We start from the raw sequence: 24,480 nt of genomic DNA, 5'->3' as shown, positions 1-24,480 counted from the left end.
CATGTCTTTGGACTGTGGGAGGAAACCGGAGCGCCCGGAGGAAACCCACGCAGACACGGGGAGAACATGCAAACTCCCCGTTTGCAGGGAGGACCCAGGAAGCGAACCCAGGTCCCCAGATCTCCCAACTGCGAGGCAGCAGCGCTACCCACTGCGCCACCGTGCCGCCCACTAGTATATATATATAAAACTAAAAATCACCTAGCCTAGCACTGCTTATTTCATCATCCATTAAGCTTAGACAAATAGACTTTGTGCAATTCCGTCTTTCATGAGATCATTCATTAATAAGACTACCTAAGACATTAACTGTTGATTGTAGGCTTCATTAAAGTAGCAAAAATATTTCATTTGAAATTAAAACTTTTTATGTTGGCAACACATTTTGACAAATGGTCATTGATGACAGCCTCCATCCATCCTTCTATTTTCTGAACTGCTTGCCCTGTTCAGTGTTGAAGGGAGCTCAGGGCCAGATGGGTACCAATTTTGAATGAGGCCATAGTCCTTCACAGGACACACTCAATCATACTGGACGAATGTGAAGTCACTCATTAACCTAAAACACACGCACATCTTTGGCATATACTGGATAAAAAGGCATAGGCAGAACAGGCAAACTCTACACAGATGGTGAATGGCCCAGGATTCAAACTCAGGAATACTGAGCTGTGAGGCAGCAGCGCTAACCATTGAACCGCTGTGCAGTCACATAGGGGATGACTTCGTTAAGATTTTACAACATAAGAATGCAAGAAATTTGACAAACTAGAGGAGACAATTCAGTCCATCAAGCCAGTTTGTTTAGCTAATAGATAAGATGTCCCAATGTCTCATCCAGATACTTATTAAAGGTTGTCTATGTTTCTGTTTCAACTACATGGCTCAGTAGTTTGTTGCAGATTCCCACAACTCTTTGCATAGAGGAAGTGCTTCCTGGCTTTAGTCCTAAATGCACTCCCCCTCCCCCTTAATCTCCACGTTTGACCTTAAGCATGTGATTCATCCTTCAGTTGGAGGAATTCTGCTGAATCTATTGTACTTTAATCATTGCCATTGTGCATTTTGAAGAGCTGGATTAGGTCCCTATGCAGTCTTGACACTACACAACTCTGGGTCTGTCAGAGTAGGACAGGTCCTTAAGTCCTGGCATGAACATCTTTGCTCTCCTCTGCACAGCCTCAAGTGCCGCCCTGTCTTTCTTGTAGTGTGGTGGCCAGAACTGCAAACAATACTTTCGATGTGGTCTCACTAGTGGATTATATAGCCTGAGCGTAACGTTTCACTATTTATATTCAACAGTTTTTATGATATAGCCTAACATTTTATTTTCTTTTTTTAAATGCTTTCTGTATGTACATTGCTTAGATGATGAAAACATTGTGCCAACATAAATCTTCAAATCCTTTTCAGAGATTGCTTTCTGTAGGGCATTGTGTCCCAGGTTATATTTATAATTGACATTCCTTTTGCCAGGTGTAGCACATTGTGCTTTTCTAAATTAAACTGCATCTACAGTATTTTGAGTTGAACATCTTTGCTTCTGTGCTGTGTTTGGCCAATATAGCCACTGTGATGGTCCTTGACATTGCTCTGGATTTTGCTTCAGACTTTGCCTGCTTGTGCTCCTGTCTTTGGCCTGTCAGTATGTCAGAGCAACTGCTAACTTTTTATAGAATACAACTCTGCATTTGTGTAATAAAACCTGTCTAGGTTTTTATTGGTCTCAAATCCTGAGCTTGGTCATGGTCAGTTTGAAGTTAACATGTCCTTATTTCATCTGCAGGGGTTCAACCCTGGGTACACCAGATTTTCACTCACATCTCCCAAGACCTGCTAATTAATTGATTTGGCCTTGTGTGTCTAAGTGAAGCCTGTGAAGGACCATCTCCCCATATAGGAATTATCCCTGCCTCATGTCCAACACTGCTATGAGAGTCTCCAGGACTCCAGGGTTTGAGAAAATTACAGTCTGTCAGATTTTTATTGACCTGCTGTATCGTGGTCTCTGTTTTTTGACAATGGTCATTTTATCCTGCTGCCCCACTCAATTTGTCCTTAACATGAATGCTCTACACTAAGCATTGCTACAGTTGATGTCACAACGATCTGGTGGACTGGCTTTCTATCTGGCCATTTGCCACTATGAATGGACACAACGAGAGGACAGTATACCTCAAAGGAGGAGCTGGTCAGCATCGAAGCAACAACACTGAGGGCTTCTGTGCTTTCAGATTAGACAAATAGCAGATATCTGTCAAATGCTACGTATATTAACATTCTGTAGTTTTGTGTGGCTTACCACTCCAGGCCTCGGAATTTGCTGAGAAATAAACTGAGCCAAACCTTTCTACAGCACCCTTCTTTATGCTGGCAACAATATTTAGTCATGGATAAGTCTGTCCACGCATTGTCTAGCCACTTTGTTCAATTGAAGGTTGTGAGAAATTGAGTTTATCTGGGCACCATCTGTTGCAAGGCAGCCCCAAACCTTCCTCCTAACTAATATCATCATTTCTTTTTTCTTTTTTTTTTGTAAATGTCTTATCTTTCATAATAATTGTAATGCATTTAATATGTGAAGACACATAGCACAAAAGCAAAGTGACTAAGATGAGATACAGCAGCCTAATTTATATTTAAATGGAGGATTAACAATTGAGCAGCTGCAAAGCTGTATTTAATTTCAAAATCTTCAACAAACCACTCCACTAGTATCATATATCCGCTAGCCCTGCTGCTGTTCTAAAATGTAGTTTTACAGTAATTTGACATATTCTGAAAATGTACCCTCTCTGCTTTGTAATGTGTTTTCTTTATTCAACATCTCATGCTCTGCAGACTGTACTTTGTGGCCATGGCCTGTGTAATAATCTCCGGCTAGCCACCTACAGTCATCCACTTCAAGATCCCTGCTTTTAGTGAAAGTGCTTCGCAGGCTTTTGTCTACCAAACAGACTGGGAAATCAAATTAAAGTCTACAAATACTTTTGGGAAGCAAAGCTTTGACAGTGTATGCACAGAGGAGTCTGCTACCAAGATTGCTTTTGCCCTGTGGTGTCACCAACTTGCTCAGCTCTGGATGTCATTTTGCAGTTTGAGGGTCAGCGTTGAGTTAGAAACAGCATGAAAGGCTCACACTGCCATCTGCTGGAGACAAGGAGCAGCTTCAACAGCCAAAAATGCTTGCTGTTCCACAACAAATTGTTCTCATTGATTTGACACAATGCCAATGCTGGCCACTCAGAAAAGCACAGTTTGTACTTGAAGTTAAATTTTTTCCCTCATTTATTAAAAATGCAGTCCTCAATACAGATGTAACAAACTGTGCTTAAAGTCACACAATTCATTTTGATTAATTAGTTAAACCTTATTCAACTGTACTTTTATTAAATCATGCATCTAATCTAGCAGCAGTTTCTTCTTTATATTTACAGCATTGCTTTCTTTGCACTGTTATTTAATTGTCAAGTCTGCTTTATAGCATAATTATGTAAAACACGGAGGTATGGAACACTGAGTTCTGTGTAATTCTCAGTTCAGCAGCCTGATGCCAAGTTTGCATAAACTCCTATTCACTCAGAACATTTTTTTACTTTTAATGAAATCCAAAATCACCTCTAGTTCCTAAGTTGAACTTGTTATATAATATAATTGGTCTTTATAACTTGATACATTTTGGACAATGGACTCATGTAAGATTAAGGAGACTTCAGTTTGGCCTAAAGCTCATGCTTAAAATTCTCAAATGCGAACACTTTAGTTTAGGTACTGCAAAAAAAGCATTGATTTACTCTTATGTAACAAGAACTTATCATTTGGACTTCATTACACTTATTAAAACATCAGTAGATAGGTTATTCATCTCTGTGCAGTGTGGTACATTGACACGATGGTAAAATTGCTTAATATACTAAATGTGTAATATCAAGAGAAATGTGTCTCAGTTAGGCCACCACAGACCACTTCAAAGTGAAGTTTTGTTAGTAGGTCACATTGCAGAAATGAATAAACACTTTACTGATGCTTTGTAAGTGTGATGAAGACCCAAAGAAGTGTTTGTTAAGGTCTTGTTATATAAGAGTAAATGAGTAATGGATGCGTTTTTGCAGTACAAAACTAAAGTGTTACCAAGTTGATTTAAGATGTCACCTCAGCCCAACAATTAAGCAGGCCGTGGAGGGCACTGGTGGATAAATAAGAAACTAGGAAACCCTTGGAGGATAACAGATATCTATAGCAGGCTGCCTGCTGTTACTGTTGATGTAGATACTGTGCTATGCCTGGAAAACGTAAATGGATACTATTCAGCTTAAATCCTCATTAGAGTGATTTTTCCAGTTGGAATGAATGATTCTCTGCCTTTTTAAATATCGTCATACCCTCATGATGAAGACTTCAATAATGCAGAACTTTCAGTGTGGTAATGTTTTAATATTACTTTGCCTAAGTGAGCATTGGCCATTGAAGCTGGAACAAGAAGCAAAGCTGAGAAAAGCAGAGATGAGATTGATCAGGTGGATGTGTGGAATGAAACCAGAATGAATGCTGGGTTGTGTGGACTCTACTGCATATACAGTAACTACTGTTCGAGGTCTTTTCATGAAGCTCCATCAACTGTACTATTTTTAATCAAAGCTCTTCACTCTTGTGTAGTGGACCAGTTCTTCTAATGGGAACTCTCTAAATGTGCACCACTTCAGTATATTTTAATGTAAGTTCATTTGATTCCCTATTTTAAAAAGTGAATTTTACAAGCTGTCTGTTCCTACTCTTCCTTAGTACTACATTCCAGTTCAAAATGAAAATCAAATCATTTTACTACTGTTTTTATTTTTAATTGGCCTCATGTTCTCTGCTCAGTAAAAATGTAACACACTATTAATAGCATTATACAAATGGTTGGTAATAATGCCAGCCGTCCCTCACAGCAGACTGACAAATTCTTTGTAATTCTTTGTGCCAGTCACATAGCCTTTACTGTACATTTAAGTTCTTATTAAATTATGCATAGCTTATAATATACCTAAGTAAGTTGTTAATAATAAAGATGCCCTGCAGTATTAGTACAAAGTGCCCCACTGTATTTGTGCTCATATGTAAGTCTTTTTAGATATACTGCAGGCATCTGATGTTTTAATAATATAACAATCACTCAGAAACACAAGGCAACCTCCTGCCTGCTTCAAATGCACCTTAACGTTTATAACATTTGTGCCCAAGAGTGACTGACCTCTAGTATGGTGACCTGATTCAAATGATCTGTCCTGTGTTTGCTATTTTGGTATTATTATCGTTCTCCTGGCTATAATTTGTGCAAATGGTGGGCAAAATGTTTAATGAAGATGAACCTTCAGGCTGAGGTTACAGTAGGGACTGAGCAGAGGCAGATGTATCTTTTGCACTAGATGATCAGCCATACCAGTCCTACTAAGCAAATACTTATTGTACTTCGATTAGCTTGGCTATAGTGTTGAGTTGAAAATTTTAGTTTCCAAAAATTAACTTGTTACCCTTCTCTCTTATGATGTTGGGTTAAGCGCTGGCTTCTGATGATACTGAATTAGATTAAACAAGTTTATGAAAGTTATGTTAAATCTTTGCACAGTGTTCTTCCCATTGGGCAGATTTAGAGCGCTATATATACAGTAGATACGCTATATGTCCCCTCTTGAATGGGTTCACTTGAACCCATTATTAACAGGTGCATAAAATCAAACACATAAACTTGGACTCTCCATTGATAAGCATTGGCCGTAGAAAGTATCATACTGACGAGCTCAGTGACATTAAATGTGGCCCTATAATATGATGTCTCCTTTGTCACAAGACAGTACATGCAAATTTCTGCTCTGCTAGATCTGCCCCAATCAACTCTAAGTACTATTGTGAAGTGGAAGCATCAAGCAGAAAACAACAGCTCAGCCCATAACGTGGTCAACCACACAAACGCAGAGAGCGGGAGCTCCAAATGCTGAAGCACACAGTGGGTAAAAAATCTCATACGCTCTGTTACATCACTGCCTCTGGAAACAACATCAGCACAATAACTGTGTGTCAGGAGCTTCACATAATGGGTTTCCATGGTCAAGCCTAAGAGGATTATGTGCCACACCAAGCATTGGCTGGTGCAGTGTAAAACACGCTGCCATTGGACTCAGTGGAAACGTGTTCACTCCACGCTTCACAACCTGGAAGTCTGAAGGATAAATCTGGCCAGAATAATGCTACCTTCAGAACTGCATGCTGGGGGAATTATAGTCTGGTTCTGTTTTTTAAAGTTTGGAGTCTGCCCCTTGGTTTCAATGAAGGAGACGGTTAATGCCACAATATAAAAAGACATTTTGGACAATTGTAACAGCAACTTTTCTGTTTCAGCATGACTGTTCCACTATCCACAGGTCACTATAACATAGTTTGACGAGTTTGGTGTGGAGGAACTAAAGTGGCCTGTACTGAGCCCTGACCTTAACCCTATTGAACACCTAAGGGATGAATCAGAATTCCGATTGTGAGATGTTCTTGTCCAACTGACCTCACAAATGTTGTTTGGGCTGAAAGGGCACAGCTTTCTATTGACACACTCCAGAATCTGGCCGAAACCCTTCTCAGAAGAGTGAAGGCTGTTATAGCCGCAAAATGGGGGCCAACTCCATATTAACGGTACAGGTTTTGTAACTGGATGATCAACAAGCTCATATACAGTAGGTGTGATGTACACAAAAATAGACCGAATATTTAAAATGAACAAGAAAAAATGTATTCGTTTAGAATAGTGTTTAGCCAAGTATTTATAACTTTAAGTGTTCATTTGATATTTCTGCACTTCATTGTGATTTTAGAATGAGTGTCTGATGGACTGGCTTCCCATCCAGGGATGGGTCTTGTGTTGTGTTTAAAACTTGCTTCAGCTCCCCTCAACCACTTGGGAACATTAAGAACATTAATAAGCAGGCATCCTAGAATAATGTTTAAATATCAAAACATTTGTACCATGGTACTATTGGTCGCCTTTAGCTGCCAGTTTGCTTTTCACATTCTGAATTTCTGAGAGGTTTACAGCAGGTCCAGGAAGCTTCACTGCACCTGGAAGATGTTTTTTCTCTTCTGATGTCACTGGAGACACCTGGGGAGGAATTAAAAAAGGCAGCACTTGTTAACGTCCAAACTTAGTCATCGGCAGAAAATAGCAGCATGTCTATTTTTTTTTCCTTGCATTTCAAATATTCATTGCACTTTCATATTGTGTGTATAGTGCTAGATGTGAAGCTAAAATCCTCTCAATTTAAAACAAGGTTACAACATGGCTAAGTAACTTTAAAGAATTCATCTACACCTTTTACAACATATTGTGTTGCATTCACAATAACAATGAAGGCTAAGTTTGTGATTTTCATTTTGTATTTGACCATTCCCTGGTTAAGGCAAGCAGAGTGTCCAACAGAGATAAGGTATGTAAAAAGAAAGAAATATATTTCTTATATTTCTATATTTATCAGGGACTTCAGTCTTGCACTTCAGTTTTATAAAAAGCTACTGGAGGTCAAGTGATACCATCGTGGTTACATCTAGAAAAGCAATGCAATAAATTAGAGCTGCCTCTTTCCATTTTATGAAAATAAGCAAGGTTAGAGGAGGAAATGCTATTTATATTTGTTTACAAGGCAGATCAGCCAAACAAGATTACAACATTTGAAACCTGAATTTGAAAATAGAACAGTACACTATTAAAATCCCAGCAAGCTGAGCCTGAATGGGGACCTGTTCCTTCCCAGATGTGTAAGCTACCCATGCCATGTGCACTAATGCACCCCCATACCATAACAGATGCTAGCTTTTAAATTGAGTGCTGATAACAAGCTGGATGGTCCCTCTCTTCTTTAGCCCAGACGATGTGGTGGCCATGATTTCCAAACAGAATTTTAAATTTTGATTGTAAAGCCACAGAACAGTTTTCCAGTTCAGCTCAGTCCATAAGCTCTGCACAAGAGAAGGCAGTGGTGTTTCTGGGTCATATTTATATATAGTTTCTTCATGGTAGAGTTTTAAAATGTATTTATAGATGCAGCCACGAACTGTGTTCACAGACTATGGTTTTCAGAAGTTGTTCCTGAGCCTATGCAGTGATTTACATTTGATATGTTGTCTTTGCTCTGTTATCAATTAAATATGAGTTTAGATGATTTGCAAATCATCAGATTCTGTTTTCATTTACAATTTACAAAACCATATATAATGAATATTTTGAGTACTGCCAACTTTTTTGGAATTGGAGATATACCAGTAGGTTCATCAACTCTTAGATTGTTAATGTCTTGTCTGTGAGCGACTTAGTCAAAAATGTCAAATGCTCTGGAGCTGTAAGAATAACAAATCATGGGAATAGGTGGTGGGACTGAACGAGAATCCGTCTATGGTGTTTGATTTCATTTTTTAATGGGGCATAATTATTAATTTATTCAGTCCTTTGAAATTAACGTTCTTCTACTAGATTCGTACTTTCATTGTGTAGCTTTCAGACGAACTATGGATGAAAGTTTTGGTTAATACAGTAGAATATAAAACTGTCACTTTTAGAAAAGCTTAAACATTATGTAGCTAATATATATAAGCCTCAAGCAATAAGACTTCCAGCACTGTTTCAATCAATGGAAGATACGAATGGAGCAGTGTAGAGATTGGGAGGGTGAGTAAATGGAAGGAGACAATGTTTAGAATGCTGTAATTCATTAATAAATTTTTTTTTTACCAATCCGGTTATTTTTGTGTCTCACCTCGCATATATATATATATATATATATATATATATATATATATATATATATATATATATATATATATATATATATATATATATATATAAATTTTAAACTTGTCTATTATTCTGCATGAACAAATTAATAGCTGGGATGAAAAGGAACAAGTACTCTTGGAAACAACAGTCTGTGCAAGGTAAAATGTCTCCCTGAAATTGTTCTAAAAGCCTCCTCCGTATTTGAATAATGTCCGTTTACTGCCTTGTGAGTACTACAGGTATGTCTTACCTCCTCAGTATCTACAGAGTCATCTTTTCTCTTCACAGGATGTCCAGCTCCAGGACGGAAAGCCTCCATCGGAATATTGATGTTGGCCTACAAATGAAAAAAAGCAACATCAGTAACCAGGCTAAGAGGAAAACTGCTGTTCTGAGATGGATACTATGGAACTGTCCTCTTGGAATGTTTGAACTTTATAACTACAAAAAAGGAAAGTTATGAATTTATAAGTTTAAACACAAAAGTCATTCTGCATTATTCCTAATATATGAAAAACCTAAAATAAGCATCCACAGTAGGATGTAGGCAGGGTCTTTGTCTGGTTACTAAATAAATAAGAAGTGTACGGTACCACATGGTGATGCGTTTCAGCTGATATTTTATTTTTGTTGAATAGCTTTGGACAGCACAGTGGTACAGTGGTTAAGCAATGCAGCCTCACAGCTACAGAGCTCATTTTTGATTGGTGTGATGTCTTTCTAGTGATGGCACCTGCTCCTTCTGTCCATATGGGCTTTCTCTGGGTAGTTTGATTTCATCCCCGTTTCCATAGACGCATATGTTAGTTTTATTTGAATGCACATCCCATCCAGGCTTTGTTCTTGCCTGTCCCTCATGATGCCAACATTGGCAGCTGCTTCTTGTCTCTAATGGAAAAAGTGGAATTTCCAGAGATGACAATGGAAGCAATAGAAGTAGCAGTGGCATCCAAAGAATGTGAATAAGGGCTATCAAGATGGTTGAATCCATTCATTCATTTTTTCTAATAGAGGGTCAAGTGGTTCAAGTTACTAGGTGTTGGTGAATGTGAGCATGTGCTTCTTCTTCTCTACCTCTTCATCTTTTCCCATTTCTATTTGGGATCAGAGTGCTTGATCATTCTTCTTCAAACAGCTTGGTTCTGCACCTCCTCGCCCTTTTCTTCAGATTTTCTTTTGCTTTATCCATCCACCTCCACTTTTGTCTCCCTCGCTTTCTCTTTCTCTATACTTCCATTCCCATCACTCTTTTGCCCACACATGCATTGTTTTTCTTATCACATGTCCATACCACTTCATCTTACTTTCCTAGATATTCCTCACAGTTCTTTTGTATCTCTGATTGTCTCATTCCTTATTCTGTCCATTTTTGTAACTCCAAACATCTTTCTCCACATTTTCATGTACTGGAGTTTAAGATGTGATGGTTTGACACTTGACATAGGATTGGTTCCCACCTGGTACTCAATGCACATAGAATTTGCTCTGGCACCCCAAGACATTACAATTAGAAAAACTAGAATGGATGGATGAGCACGCCAACAGTGGCCAGAGCTTCTTCTGGCAAAAATGAGTACAATGAATGAAGGAATGTTAGTCCTTTACATGGCACAGTCACTGAAACTCTCTGAGATAAAGTCATTTAGAGTTGTCAGTATAGCTAGCCTACTGTATTTAAATACAGAAAGAGCATGCGAACTCTATGCCGAAGGCACCACAGCAAGACTCAAGTCAGTGTTGAGGTGACAGCATTACCCTTTTTTAAATGCAGTGTATGTATATGCTTAATGGGACAACATGATGTCAGAAAGAGAAAATAACAACAGTAGAGTATTGCAGAGACAGGGAGGATGGCATTGCATAACAGACATGGGGGGAGATTAGGCTAGTATTAATGCCAAGCTAAAGGGGTAGTGGAAGAGAAAAAAGAAGATTTGTGTTTACACAGAATAAAGGGTCTGTTCATTCATCTGTCAATATCTGTAGCCAAATTTTGAATTATGGGGTTAAGGGAAACCAGAGGCTTTGATGGTACCTATTCAGTATATTAAAAGTATATAAAAGGCTAATATAAAAAATTAAAAAAATATCAAGATTTAGAAATGTTCGTATTTATAAACAAGAATTTTGATCTACTGATAGACTGATAGCTGGATATTTACAAATGGGAACATCGTGTTTAAAAGCTACTGACTTGGTAGAACATTTATAAGTTCTTTCAGGGTAGGCGCCAGAGCAAATTTAGCAGGGGGGCATTGGATTTCACAGGCGGACTAATGTGTGATTACAATATAAATAAAACCACTGGTATTTTTGATTCACAACAAATATGCCAGTGAGAGAATATGTAACAGACGGGAGCAGTGGTCCTCAAGTTCAGTCCAGTAGACTGCAGATTGTCATCCCAACCAACTTACTTTTTTAATTGGACTCCTACATTAATTAATCAAGCTGTTACTTCTCACTTTGCATTATGTTTGTATCAATCCAGAAATAACTAATTGGATATGCTAAATGTTTACTGAAAGAAGCAGGAATTTATGTACTGGAATTCATTTTTAGCTTTTAAATATTTTATTCTTATTAGTTTTCAGGTGATTTATGTCACTATTTATTAATAGGCACACAAGTGGAAATGCCAAAAAAGCTGCCCTTTGGCATTCAGGGTTGTTTGCCGTGCTTGCCATTAATTATCAGTAAATTAGTTAAGCATGTAAGATGCGCCAAAAGAACAAATATTTTTTAGTTTCTTAGAAGTGTAAATTTAACACTAATACACTTTTCTGAATGCAAAATAAGACAAACAATAAATAAAAAGACCATCTAATTAAACACAGAAATCAATTCAAGGTAAAATTGGTTTGCTGATTGTGAAACTGATTGGAACAAAAACCTGCAGCCTCACAGACTGAACTAGTAAACCACTGGACTTGAGCAAATAAACTTCATCGTACACAACTCTCTGCTACAGGCGCACAGTGTCTCTCAACAAGCTCAAAACCCAACAGGCGTCATATTTATGAAGGAGGTGTAGGACGGCACCTGTAAGTGCAAAGGCTCACACATATAGGAAACCCTACAGACATCACTGAATGTCATTTGGTGCAATGAAAGATAAATGTAGACTTAAAATTCAAGAACATTTTAATAGCTTAGCCTACCACTGCATGCAGCTAGCAATTATGCCCATAATAATGTTAATACACTGTTGGCTTCATGTTTAACTGGCAAAAACAATTCACCATAGATAAAGTATAACTGCACCAAGACTACTGGGTAATAGTGTTGCATTAAAACACACATACAAAGTTAAAGTACTGAACTTACCATTAGAAAAGTTGGATTGAACTCAATGAGTCTGAAAACTGAACCTCTCCAAAAGTTATGTCAATCTCAGAATTGTGATAAATGTGCTCAACAATGTTTAAGCGTTTCATGTAAGGTGAATCACCCTTGGTAATAATTTCTCTGCTATGTACTGTATACACTGCAATACGCATACAAATTCAATTTAATTTATGATACACAGTGCTTATAAAATCTGTTCACCGAGTTCACATTTTGTTGTTGTACAACATCACAGTTGGTTTAATTTGACTTTTTGACATTGATCAACAGAAAAAAAACACTTTAATGTAAAAGTGAAAACAAATCTCTGCAAAGTTGTCTAAATTAACTACAAATATAAAACATAAAATAACTGATCAAATAAGTATTACCCCCCTTTCAAGTCAGTATTTAGCAGATGCACCTTAGGCATGGGTCTCTATCTGCTTTTTACATCTGGACACTGCCATTTTTCCACACTCATCTTTACAAAACTTCTCAAGCTCTATGAGGTTGCTTGAGGATGGTGAGTGAACACCCTTCTTCAAACCCAGCCACAAATTCTTAATTGGATTGACATCTGGATTCTGACACAGCCACTCCAGCACATTGACATTGTTTTTTTTATGCCATTACTGTGTAGCTTTGGCTTTATGCTTATGGTCATTGTCTTGCTGGAAAACAAATCTCCCATGGTGCAGGTTTCTTGTGGACTGTATCATGTTTTCCTGTAGGATATCCATCAGTTTTGCTGCATACATGTTATCCTCTACCTTCACAAGCCTTCTATGGCCTGCTGAAAAGAAGTATTTCCACAACATGATGCTGCTCCCACCACCACCAAGGGGATAATCGGCACTGTAGCATGGCGTTTAGCCTAATGGCCAATAAGCTCAGTTTTGGTCTCATTAGAAAATAGTACCTTCTTCCTGCTCAAGATAGTATAATTCAGGGATAGAAGGAGACTGCCTCACAAGGGGCAGTTGCTCTCCCAGAAGAATGGGTGGCAGCATTTCTATGGTGGACGTCTCACATGTACACTCATGGGAGTTGGACTCCCAATATGCAGCCGTGCTAGGAACTGCAGGTAGGAGGATTCTGTGTATTAAAATGGCTGCAACTGACCTGGAAGTTCTTCCTAGGTGCAATATTGTGGCACTGAAAGTACTTCCGGGTAAGACATGAAGGAAGCCAGTCCACTTCACCAGGGGGAGTTAGAGTCAGAAGAGAAAGAGTAAAACGTTCATTTTGGAATTGGTGGAAGAGATAGAATTGAACTGAAAGAAAGAAGCCTATTGTAAAGGTATTTTCATTAATAAAAAAGGTACTTGAACCCACTTACATGTCCTTGTAATTGTGGTTGAGGTTTAGGGGTATAAGATGTCCCCCAGTGGCCATAATGTATAAAAATGTTTTTAAGAATTTGTGTTATGGGTCAAATATGTCTGTATGGGGGATGAAGCTGGCCCCACAGACCCCTCTTTTGAGCCAACCATGGGTCTCTTAAGTTAAATACACCTTGTAAAAGTCTTGAGTGTCATATAATTAGGCAAACATTCTGTGTTACTTCTTAAATGAATAAGGTGACATATAGGAGATATACAGTATGAAGAGAAAAATGAAATAGAAATGTTCATCTTAGATGTATCATAAAAGTCCATAAAGGGAATTGCATGGGTTTTTCAACTTTTTCTGCTACCACAACTTTCAGGCCAATATAATATCAACAATTAGCTTAACATACTGTACTTCTGGGGATGAAAGGGGAAAGCCCACACTGACATGGGGAGAATGTGCAGGCTTGACACAGAGAGAGAGACCTGGCCGACAGCTCAATTCAGATCCCTGAAGCTGTGAGGCAGCAGCATTCGGTATGCCACCCTGAAATCGACTCATTCTAATTATTTTACGGTTACGGTATATCGAAGCGATTACACTTCAGGCACATTTCATCTGCCTGAAGTGCCTTTTGTGTTTATCTGACAAGTCAGTAATCATTTATCCCTCTGTCCATCCATTTACAGAGCGTAGTTAATCCTATTTCAGGGTCTTGGGGGAACTGAAGCCCATGCTGGTATTATGAGTTCAAATACACTGAGTTTTAAAAGGGAGCACTCTTTTCATGCTTTGCTTTTTCAGTGAAAGCTATTTGCATGGCTCTAATGCTAAATATGCAAATCTGACTTCAGCCGGAGACCTTTTCAATTTCCTCAGCCACATTCCGAATACTAAGCAGGAACTTTATAACATAAACATCTGAGGATGAGTCAGCACTACCCGGCTGAAAGGGAAAACGAGGCAGCCTTCTTAAATGAACACAGAGTACATACACTATTAGGCACGTGGAGAGAACATTAGCTGCGTTTGATAACAGCTCGGCCCACCGACTGGGGTGGGAAGAGGGCTTAGGTAAGGCACAAAAGCCTGCAGGGCATGTTTTACACAGCTGCTGCTCACAGAGCTCTGCTGCTAATGTGCAGTTAATTTGGTTAATCTTTAAAATGAAATTACATTTGACCAAAATGTGTTCAAAGACAATCAAGTTAAAACATGAGAAACTGAATTATAACTTAGATAAACAAAGCAAAACAACATACATATAGTTATTTGTCTTTGTGGGTCATTTTGCTTGACTTCTTACTACATCCATAATGGCTAACACGGAGCAACACCCTAGTTCTCCATACAACAGCCTAACACCAAGTTTATGTTTTATTAACTGGATTGAATATTGGTGGCACAGACACACTGTAGTTAATGCTACCGCCTCACAGCTCTGAGAACTTTGAACTCTTTCCATGTGTCCACCTGAGCTTTTTCCTGGTTTGCCTGAGACATGCATGCCTGATTAACTGTATGATATAAAAATCTCAAATTTGTTTAATCCAAATCAGGGTTGCAGGAGGCCAAATCCTAATCAGCAGTCAGCCCTGTTTCTTGCTGTAAGTGAGCCAAGCGAATACTTAGGACTAGTGGGGTTCCACGGCCCATACCTAGACATTTGTGTTTCTGGACTTCATCCATATAATCGGCAAGCTGCTTAGGGCCCTAAATGTCTGGAAACAGCCCTGCCAGCAGCACTGGGTACAAGGCAGGAGACAGCCCTGGATTTGGCACTAGTCCATCACAGGGTCCTCTCAAACAAACACACACCCACATTTCATACTAAGGCCACACTCACAATGCAGGATTTTAATTTACAAATGTTACTTTTCAACAAAAACAATCTACAGTGGTGTGAAAAACTATTTGCCCCCGTCCTGATTTCTTATTCTTTTGCATGTTTGTCACACAAAATGTTTCTGATCATCAAACACATTTAACCATTAGTCAAATATAACACAAGTAAACACAAAATGCAGTTTGTTAATGGTGGTTTTTATTATTTAGGGAGAAAAAAAATCCAAACCTACATGGCCCTGTGTGAAAAAGTAATTGCCCCCCTGAACCTAATAACTGGTTGGGCCACCCTTAGCAGCAATAACTGCAATCAAGCGTTTGCGATAACTTGCAATGAGTCTTTTACAGCGCTCTGGAGGAATTTTGGCCCACTCATCTTTGCAAAATTGTTGTAATTCAGCTTTATTTGAGGGTTTTCTAGCATGAACCGCCTTTTTAAGGTCATGCCATAGCATCTCAATTGGATTCAGGTCAGGACTTTGACTAGGCCACTCCAAAGTCTTCATTTTGTTTTTCTTCAGCCATTCAGAGATGGATTTGCTGGTGTGTTTTGGGTCATTGTCCTGTTGCAGCACCCAAGATCGCTTCAGCTTGAGTTGACGAACAGATGGCCGGACATTCTCCATCAGGATTTTTTGGTAGACAGTAGAATTCATGGTTCCATCTATCACAGCAAGCCTTCCAGGTCCTGAAGCAGCAAAACAACCCCAGACCATCACACTACCACCACCATATTTTACTGTTGGTATGATGTTCTTTTTCTGAAATGCTGTGTTCCTTTTACGCCAGATGTAACGGGACATTTGCCTTCCAAAAAGTTCAACTTTTGACTCATCAGTCCACAAGGTATTTTCCCAAAAGTCTTGGCAATCATTGAGATGTTTCTTAGCAAAATTGAGACGAGCCCTAATGTTCTTTTTGCTTAACAGTGGTTTGCGTCTTGGAAATCTGCCATGCAGGCCGTTTTTGCCCAGTGTCTTTCTTATGGTGGAGTCGTGAACACTGACCTTAATTGAGGCAAGTGAGTCCTGCAGTTCTTTAGACGTTGTCCTGGGGTCTTTTGTGACCTCTCGGATGAGTCGTCTCTGCGCTCTTGGGGTAATTTTGGTCGGCTGGCCACTCCTGGGAAGGTTCACCACTGTTCCATGTTTTTGCCATTTGTGGATAATGGCTCTCACTGTGGTTCGCTGGAGTCCCAAAGCTTTAGAAATGGCTTTATAACCTTTAGCAGACTGATAGATCTCAATTACTTCTGTTCTCATTTGTTCCTGAATTTCTTTGGATCTTGGCATGATGTCTAGCTTTTGAGGTGCTTTTGGTCTACTTCTCTGTGTCAGGCAGCTCCTATTTAAGTGATTTCTTGATTGAAACAGGTGTGGCAGTAATCAGGCCTGGGGGTGGCTACGGAAATTGAACTCAGGTGTGATACACCACAGTTAGGTTATTTTTTAACAAGGGGGCAATTACTTTTTCACACAGGGCCATGTAGGTTTGGATTTTTTTTCTCCCTAAATAATAAAAACCATCATTTAAAAACTGCATTTTGTATTTACTTGTGTTATATTTGACTAATGGTTAAATGTGTTTGATGATCAGAAACATTTTGTGTGACAAACATGCAAAAGAATAAGAAATCAGGAAGGGGGCAAATAGTTTTTCACACCACTGTACGTCCACAATATCATTTTCACATTGTTTACAAAAGTGTATTCGTCCATATTTAAATGATTATAAATGCCTATGACATAAATGGCTACACTGGGCATGCTTGCAGCATAGATGCCTTTAACCGGGCATACAATGTGTCATTTTGGCACACTTTTAAGCCCAATTTGTAGTGATCAACTGATTTTCTGATTCAGAATGAATTTCAGTTTTTTTGACAATTGCTTCATGTGCTGAATGAGAGGGGTTGTGATGCCCTATTCCACCTTAACGATTGGGCTGCAGCAGAAGAAATTTAATTCAGCTGTCTTGTAGTGTTAGCAGTCTCAAGAGCTGATTTTCTGATGTCGCCTTCAAATTTCCTGAAATTCATTGCGCAGTGACCACAGTGAGTCGAACGTACTTGAGCAGTTTAAACATATTTGTAATCTAGCATGCAGAATGAGTAGTTGTGTTTGCACACAAAATTCAATTTAGATTCACAAAGGTAAGCAACACAACAAGCACCATGGAAATCAACTTATCTATGTCAGAATATGTTTTTCTTCCATGAATGGTGACCAGTCAGAGAATAATCCATTGTATAAAGCAAGGTCCAATCAGGTAAAAGCATCGTACTAAGAATGAACCAACAAGTGCATGATGGAGTCTGCTTTTTTCAAAAATCCTTGCTTTTACCCGCCAAAAACTGAAACACTATGCTGACGTTTTTAAATGTATCTGGCTCTGAACAGTATTTTCAGAAACATTTGTTTTCAGTGGTAAAAAAAATGCTGGTGTAGTGTGGATGAGAGGCGAAAAACAAAGACGAATGTCTGCATCTTTAAACCAAAACAAAGTAGTTTGTGCTGGACCTGAGTGGTGCACCTAAATTGGCCAATTAGGAATGAGTATCCTCTGACTCGTTGTGCTGTTTGCATATTACTCCAAACTTTGCAAGCATATTCATTAAATGTTTTTTCAAAGCCCAAACACATGTTGTTCTGAGGACGGGTGCTTAAAAATCTGGCTTGGTGTGCGAAAGTGTAGGTGTGTGTGAATTCCCAGCATTCCTTTCAGAGACGATTTCTGTCTTATGTCCAATCCAGATCATTGTTGGGAAAGTTATAGTATATTACACAAGTGGATATATTTAACAGTTTATTATTATTTATTATTTAAATCTACAGTTGATTTCCCTTTATCTCCATATTTTACTATATGTCAAATATTGACCTGAAATTTCATATGAATAGCACTGCTTTAAAATGTAGTGAAAAATTCAGGATTCTTATACCTGTGTTGGCTCTGTGCATTGCAAACCACAAAAGATCATATTAGTAATTTTAAATTTATTTGTGCAAATGTTAACAAAAATAATAAATATCTTTTCCAGCATATTAGTAAAATACATATTTTAGTCTTTACCTTTACATAATACATTATATGAATTGGTGATTTTTATTTCCCTATAACTGAAGAAAAAGGTTTTGCTAATGCTCCAATGTTGCACTTTATGAAAAATGCACAAGATTTTCAAATAAGAAAAAGAGGATATCATGGTAGTTTCTTAAATTAGTAAACTATATTAGGATTTATTTTTCTATGATGTATATTTCACAAAATACAGTATACAAAATGATTTTAATACTTTTAACTTGAAACATAAGAGTTTTTACCAATGATACTTATTGGTAAGGGATTTCTGCTAATTAAAGTGCCACTTAATCTCTACTCATAAAAAATTAAACTGCTTGGAGTACAGCAAGGTTTATTCTAGTGAGCGCTCATCGCCATGCATTTGTCAGCAGACTTTGTAAGGACATTCTGTACCAATGTTGTAACAAAAATTAAATATATAAATATGTTGTGTTTTTAAGTTGTTTTATTCTTCTGAGATTTTATGTTCTTGATGTTAAGCAAATTCTTTCATTAATAAATTACTAATTATTGCCTTGTACAATAACAAAATGTAATGTTTTGTCATAATAAATTAGATTGAACATTTTATGACAGTTCTTAATTGTAATTTATAAACAAATATGCATTGATTATTTGATCTCATTTAAAGTATCTATTTAGTAAAGAAGTACACTAACTCCCATATCAGCCTGCACAACATTTCCAGTTTTCACTTGAAGTCTTCATTTACATAATCCTAGCAAACTGTGAACAGTCACAACACATGTCTGTGACCACCAGTCATACAGTGTGACAGCTCCAGTGACAATTTTGTAATAACTGTGGAGCCAGACAACTCCAATGAATGTTCAGCTGGAAGTACAATACATAAAACATCCAAAAACAAGGGAGAGCCTAATCAGAGCTGCAAGATGAAGAACAGAGAAGAGCAATGGTGGCCTCAAGAAACTCCAAAATGGGAACATTCAGCACAAACGTTTATTCAATGCCTCATTTTTGTCCCACCATGACAAAGTAAAGAAAGAAAAAAGATCTTCCACATTGTTTGGCTGCCAAAATGTGTAAACCTCACCATACTTTGGCAGGACAACAGGAAATTTCAAACTGTGCTAGAAGTCATGAGGGAGTCATGTAATTGTGTAATCTATCATCCCCTGCAATTCCTAGTTGTGTAATCTGATATCCACAGGGCAACGATATCCATCAGCAGCACTTGTAAAGTGTGACATGCTCTCAAGCTTGAAGTCATGTAGTGTGATGCCGGCCTAAGACACATAATGAAGACACCCTTAGAAATTCTTCATTTTGCAGGTTATGTGAGTTAAACTTGTTCAGGTTTGAACAGAAAAGGCTGCATGGAGAACCAAACAATCACTTCAAAAGGATTCAAAGTCATTGATAAATATGATCAAGCAGAATTCTTTAAGTTAAATAGTGAATCACATATAGTACTTGAGAACACAGATGGAAATTAAGGAGCCTAACAAAAAACTATGTGAATGAAATTTTAGAACACCTTAGCTAGGAACTAACCAAATGAGCCTGATGGACTGAATTGTCTTCTCTTTCTTTGTCTGATTTTCTGTTTCTAATGTTTTGTTTCAGTTTTTATTTCTTTTTTTAGTTCCTCTAACTTTACTGGTATTAGAAAAGTGTGCCAAGCTGTACATATCTCCTTTCATGCAGTTTTCTTTTAGGCCAATAGAACTGCTGCTCCCTCATATTTGATCAACAGCATCTATAATGGAAATACTACAAAATCTAAGGTTAAGGCAAAATTAACTTAAAGATCAAAGAAATACAAATGCATTTATTCTAAGTGATTTGAACTATAAAGGTAAATTGCAAATGCTCTATAAAAGAAAATAAAAATATTTCGATATGCAAATAAAGGAAATGCCTTTTCTGTGAAACAGTACTCGGAGACCTAGTAGCTGATGGCCTTCATATCAACACCATTTCCAACACTATTTGTGACTTACTTTACTTAGATACCCAGAAAATTTTTAATACAGCTTCATGCACCCAGAACTAATTTTACTTTGTGTTTTTCATCAGGTGATGTGTTTTTTGTTATCTTTTTTACTGTATCCTTATTGTTTTGTACAGTTTTCTTTTTTTTTGCACAGTGGACATGGAGAGCAACTGTAGCAGCTGGTGCTTCGGGACTGGCATCTCAGCAACAATGGATGGGTATCCCTTACCCCACTGGGAAGCCAGCATATCAAATGGACAACCTGGATGGTTAAACAACCTAACTGGGATGGTTAGCAGTGTCTTTCCTGGTCAGCAGGCTAGAAATGTGAGAAAGTGGGAGACTGCCTCCTATGCATGGATTGCCAGCCCATGCTGAGTGGCAGCACCCCTTTTGGAAAGCTCCTCTATGGACACCCACAGGGAAGCCTGGGAGTTGTGGTCCCATAGGGCTCCCCTTTTGGGGTCTGTGGGTGCTGCCAGGAAAGCTATTGAGTAAAAGAAGCCTGTTTAAGGTATTCTGGTAAATGAAAGGAATTGAATTGAACCAGCGATTGTGTGTAGTCTAATTATGTCTGGTGTTTGGGTCTCAGTGACACACACCACAGGCCACAGGATATTTCAGACTAAAACATTCCCAAGCCACCATTCTAGACCAAAACAGGAAAAACAGTATCTATCTATCTATCTATCTATCTATCTATCTATCTATCTATCTATCTATCTATCTATCTATCTATCTATCTATCTATCTATCTATCTATCTATCTATCTATCTATCTATCTATCTATTTCAGATGTTAGCTTAAATGTGTCAGGGAATCTGACACTTGTCATCTACTGTATATTTTTCCTCCTCCTTCTTCTTCTCTTTGCAAATATGAGTACTCTATTCCATACTATGTTTCTTTTGGCATCTGTAGGATAGTGACCATAAAATAAACCATAAAGAGTGATTACTTCTGGAAGAATTAACTTATGAATCTACATTACTGGTTACTAACCAGTGGTTAGTTGGCATATGATAACAGCCTATTTCTCTATATGATTTGGGACAAAAAAAGAGAAATGGTTGAAACAAATTGATATGACAGGCTTGGCAGAATCTCTTTCAGAGAGTTTCAACTACTACAAGAACAAAATGAAAAAATGTTTGAGAAGCAAAGCTAGGGTCTGATAAACTAGAAGTACTAATCAAGAATTAAGAGGCAGCAAGTATGAGTAACAAATGTGCTCCTTTAAAGAGTAAAAAATTAGAAACAGGAAAGTTACTGTATGTGCAAACAGCTCGGTGCCAGGTTGTCAGAGAATGGCTGCAGCTTAGCCAACTTTGCTTTTTCCCATGCCTCCCAATGAATTCACTTCAATGGGAGATGTTTTATTTTTAAACCTAAGGGAAGTTGCACCCTCTGGTGACTCATTATATCCTAGGTCAAGTGTCAGGAATCTTCCTTCCCTGGTCTGGAATGATCTATTATTGTGGCCTGTTCTGGCTTACAATGTGTCAATACACAAATCACCTCCTGGTGTTCCAAATTCATCCCTGAGACATATGACTGTAGAATTATTAATAAAAAGGATGTATGTCAGTATTGTGAGAAATGATTCTGCTGGTATAGGTTCCAGCCCTCCTTGTCTCTGAATTGGACCTAGGCTGATTTGAATATGGATAGATGGATGGATAGATGGATGGATGGATGGATGGATGGATGGATGGATGGATGGATGGATGGAATCAATAGAACATTTTTAAAACTTTTTTGTTTTTTATTGCTGCTTTAATTTATTGGGCTCGCCCAATGAAAATTCAAAAATGGGGCACAAGTAAATGGGGCACAAGTAAAATCAAGAGAAAATGAATAAATAAAGCAGGCAAAGGACAAAACCTTTTAAATAGAATTACTCTGATTAGCGTTCCAGTACATCATCCATATTTTTTTATAACCACAGTGAAGTGTCTATTTAAAACATCTGAGATTACCACAAGACATTAAAAAACCATCACATTTCAAAAAAATCGTGCTTGGTTGTATTAAAATGTGATGCCACTAAACAAAGTGTCAGAATCTCCACAGAGACCCTCATAAAGCACTGTCTCCATGCCCATAAAAAAACTCACGCTTCCAAAAGGTATGAGAACATAGACCTTCAATAAGAGCCCCATAGCAAACGAGACAGAGCACCTTCTGCCTCTCCTTCAGAACTATTTGCCACATTCAATGGTGTAGTCTCAGGAAAGCATCAACAAATTTACAGCTGTAATGCATATTATATCAAATACATATATAACTTTAAAATTAGGTTAAGCATACAGTAAAACTATCCATCCATCTTCCAAATCTGCTTTACCCTGAGTAGAGACATGAAGACAGTATAACTAAGCATATTCAGCTTGTTTAAAATAAGGGTCATGACAACAGAAATCCCTTAAACATAAACCCATAAATATAAAATATTATAATTAAGGAGGAGAGAAGCACTTCTCAAGAAAATAAAGGTTTGGGGGATCCACAGTCAGTTATAAAAGACAAAGTCAGATAGTGGTGACCTAGGCCAAATGTCCGCCCACCTGGGCATTTGACAATATTATGTAAGCTCATGCTGGGCAGTCAAATAAGAAGATTAACTCCTTTCATCTCTTAATTCAAAGGATCCCAGTATCCCTAGTGTTTTTTCCCATGGACAGAGGTAACAGCTTGGAAATACAACCATAGTACCAACTGCCATAGCAGTATACTAACAAGATATTCAATAAACTTAAAAAGCAAAACTCCGTAGGATAATGCAAGTTGTAGTCCAAGTCACGGTTAACTAATTTTATTTAATCCTTGATTTAGCATTTACAGAGATACACGTTTCTGAAGTGTTTCCATGTGTATTTTTTTTTGTGTGTTGACATGCATTTTATAGAGCATTAATTCCACATGTGTCTTTCTGTCAATTTGTACTTAGAGGAATACTTCATTCAAAAATATGTTCTTAAATGTTACCTCATGTAGCTTGTAGTGATGGCTGAGAAAAACTTTTCATGTAGAACAGAGATAACAAAGTTTGTGATGGTGACTAACACTGAACAATAGCAAACAATATAAGAAACATCCATTGAGAACATCTCATATTAATCATATCACATAATCTACATGTCAACTCATCCAGTCATATGCTCACAATGTCCCAAAATAATATATTTTTGCTTAAACATTGTCATATAAGCCATTTCCAAAAAAAACCTCTCCTGATTGAAAATGTAACATAGTCAAATGTGACTGAGTATTTGAAGTGAAGACCAATTTCTTGAAAGCAAAGAGAAAAAAGATGAACATGAAGATTATTTTCCAAATTTTCTCTTGCATAGTCTTTAGCAGATTTAGGCCTACAATTAGGCTGACCAGATTTATGTGTTTCCAGAATGGGGCACAACTCATAAATCCATTGAGTACAGCAGACATAAAATTGTATCAAACTCCTCTTGGAGTAAAAATATGTGTGTTAAATTATACTACCTCTTGGAGCTTCATGCGCGTTTGTTAAATGACCGGCCAATTAAAAATGTAACATTTTCTTAAATTTCAGGATGCAATGCATAAAAACAGGATGCCTGGTTAACCTAACTACCATAACTTGCCTTTACACAGTGGAACTACAGCTAATTGAATGTACATTTTTCATAATTTTAACATTTTGATCGAAAGACTTAAGCTGCAATGCTGTCTACATATGAATGTCTTTGAAAAAAAAAAAACAAAATAATAAATTAAATTAAATGACTCCAGACTAGTGGTTTTAATTTAGAACTTTGACAAAACCTAGAGAAGGAAAATGTTGAACCACAATCATTATATCATTGTAATTACTAAGTGTGTCTCTTTAGAAGGTAATTTGTGGAATTTTCTTTCCTTGTTAGTATGTTTTAGCCAATTTGTTTTGTCCTGAGAAGGTGGTGTGGGTATAAATAACTCTCTTTGGTAGAACACAACTTTTTCAAATAATAATACAGCAAGAACAGCTCATCTAAGCAAACAGTAATGACAGTCCATCAGTAGTTTAAAAAAATGAGTTGTTGATAATTCAAAACATTAAAAGTCTCTTCAAGCGCAGCTTCAAAACCCATCAGCTGCTATGATGAAACCATCCCTCAT

General features: G+C 37.7%; 1 protein-coding gene across 1 annotated transcript in view; it reads right to left on the bottom strand.

Moving 5' to 3' along the window:
- Positions 1–6,969: 6,969 nt before the first annotated feature.
- The window catches only part of smpx (small muscle protein X-linked), a 56,557-nt gene continuing 39,046 nt past the window's right edge, over positions 6,970–24,480 (bottom strand). Inside the window, exons 3-4 of the mRNA XM_051926933.1 lie at positions 9,045–9,131; positions 6,970–7,126 (exon numbers count right to left, since the gene is read on the bottom strand). Of these exons, the coding sequence (XP_051782893.1) occupies positions 7,001–7,126; positions 9,045–9,131 (213 nt within the window). The 3' untranslated portion in view covers positions 6,970–7,000. The remainder of the gene's footprint in view (positions 7,127–9,044; positions 9,132–24,480) is intronic.

Source organism: Erpetoichthys calabaricus, chromosome 4, assembly GCF_900747795.2.
Source record: "Erpetoichthys calabaricus chromosome 4, fErpCal1.3, whole genome shotgun sequence".
Lineage (NCBI taxonomy): Eukaryota > Metazoa > Chordata > Cladistia > Polypteriformes > Polypteridae > Erpetoichthys > Erpetoichthys calabaricus.
Note: the sequence above shows the minus strand (reverse complement) of the source record. Positions and strands in the feature narration are given on the sequence as shown.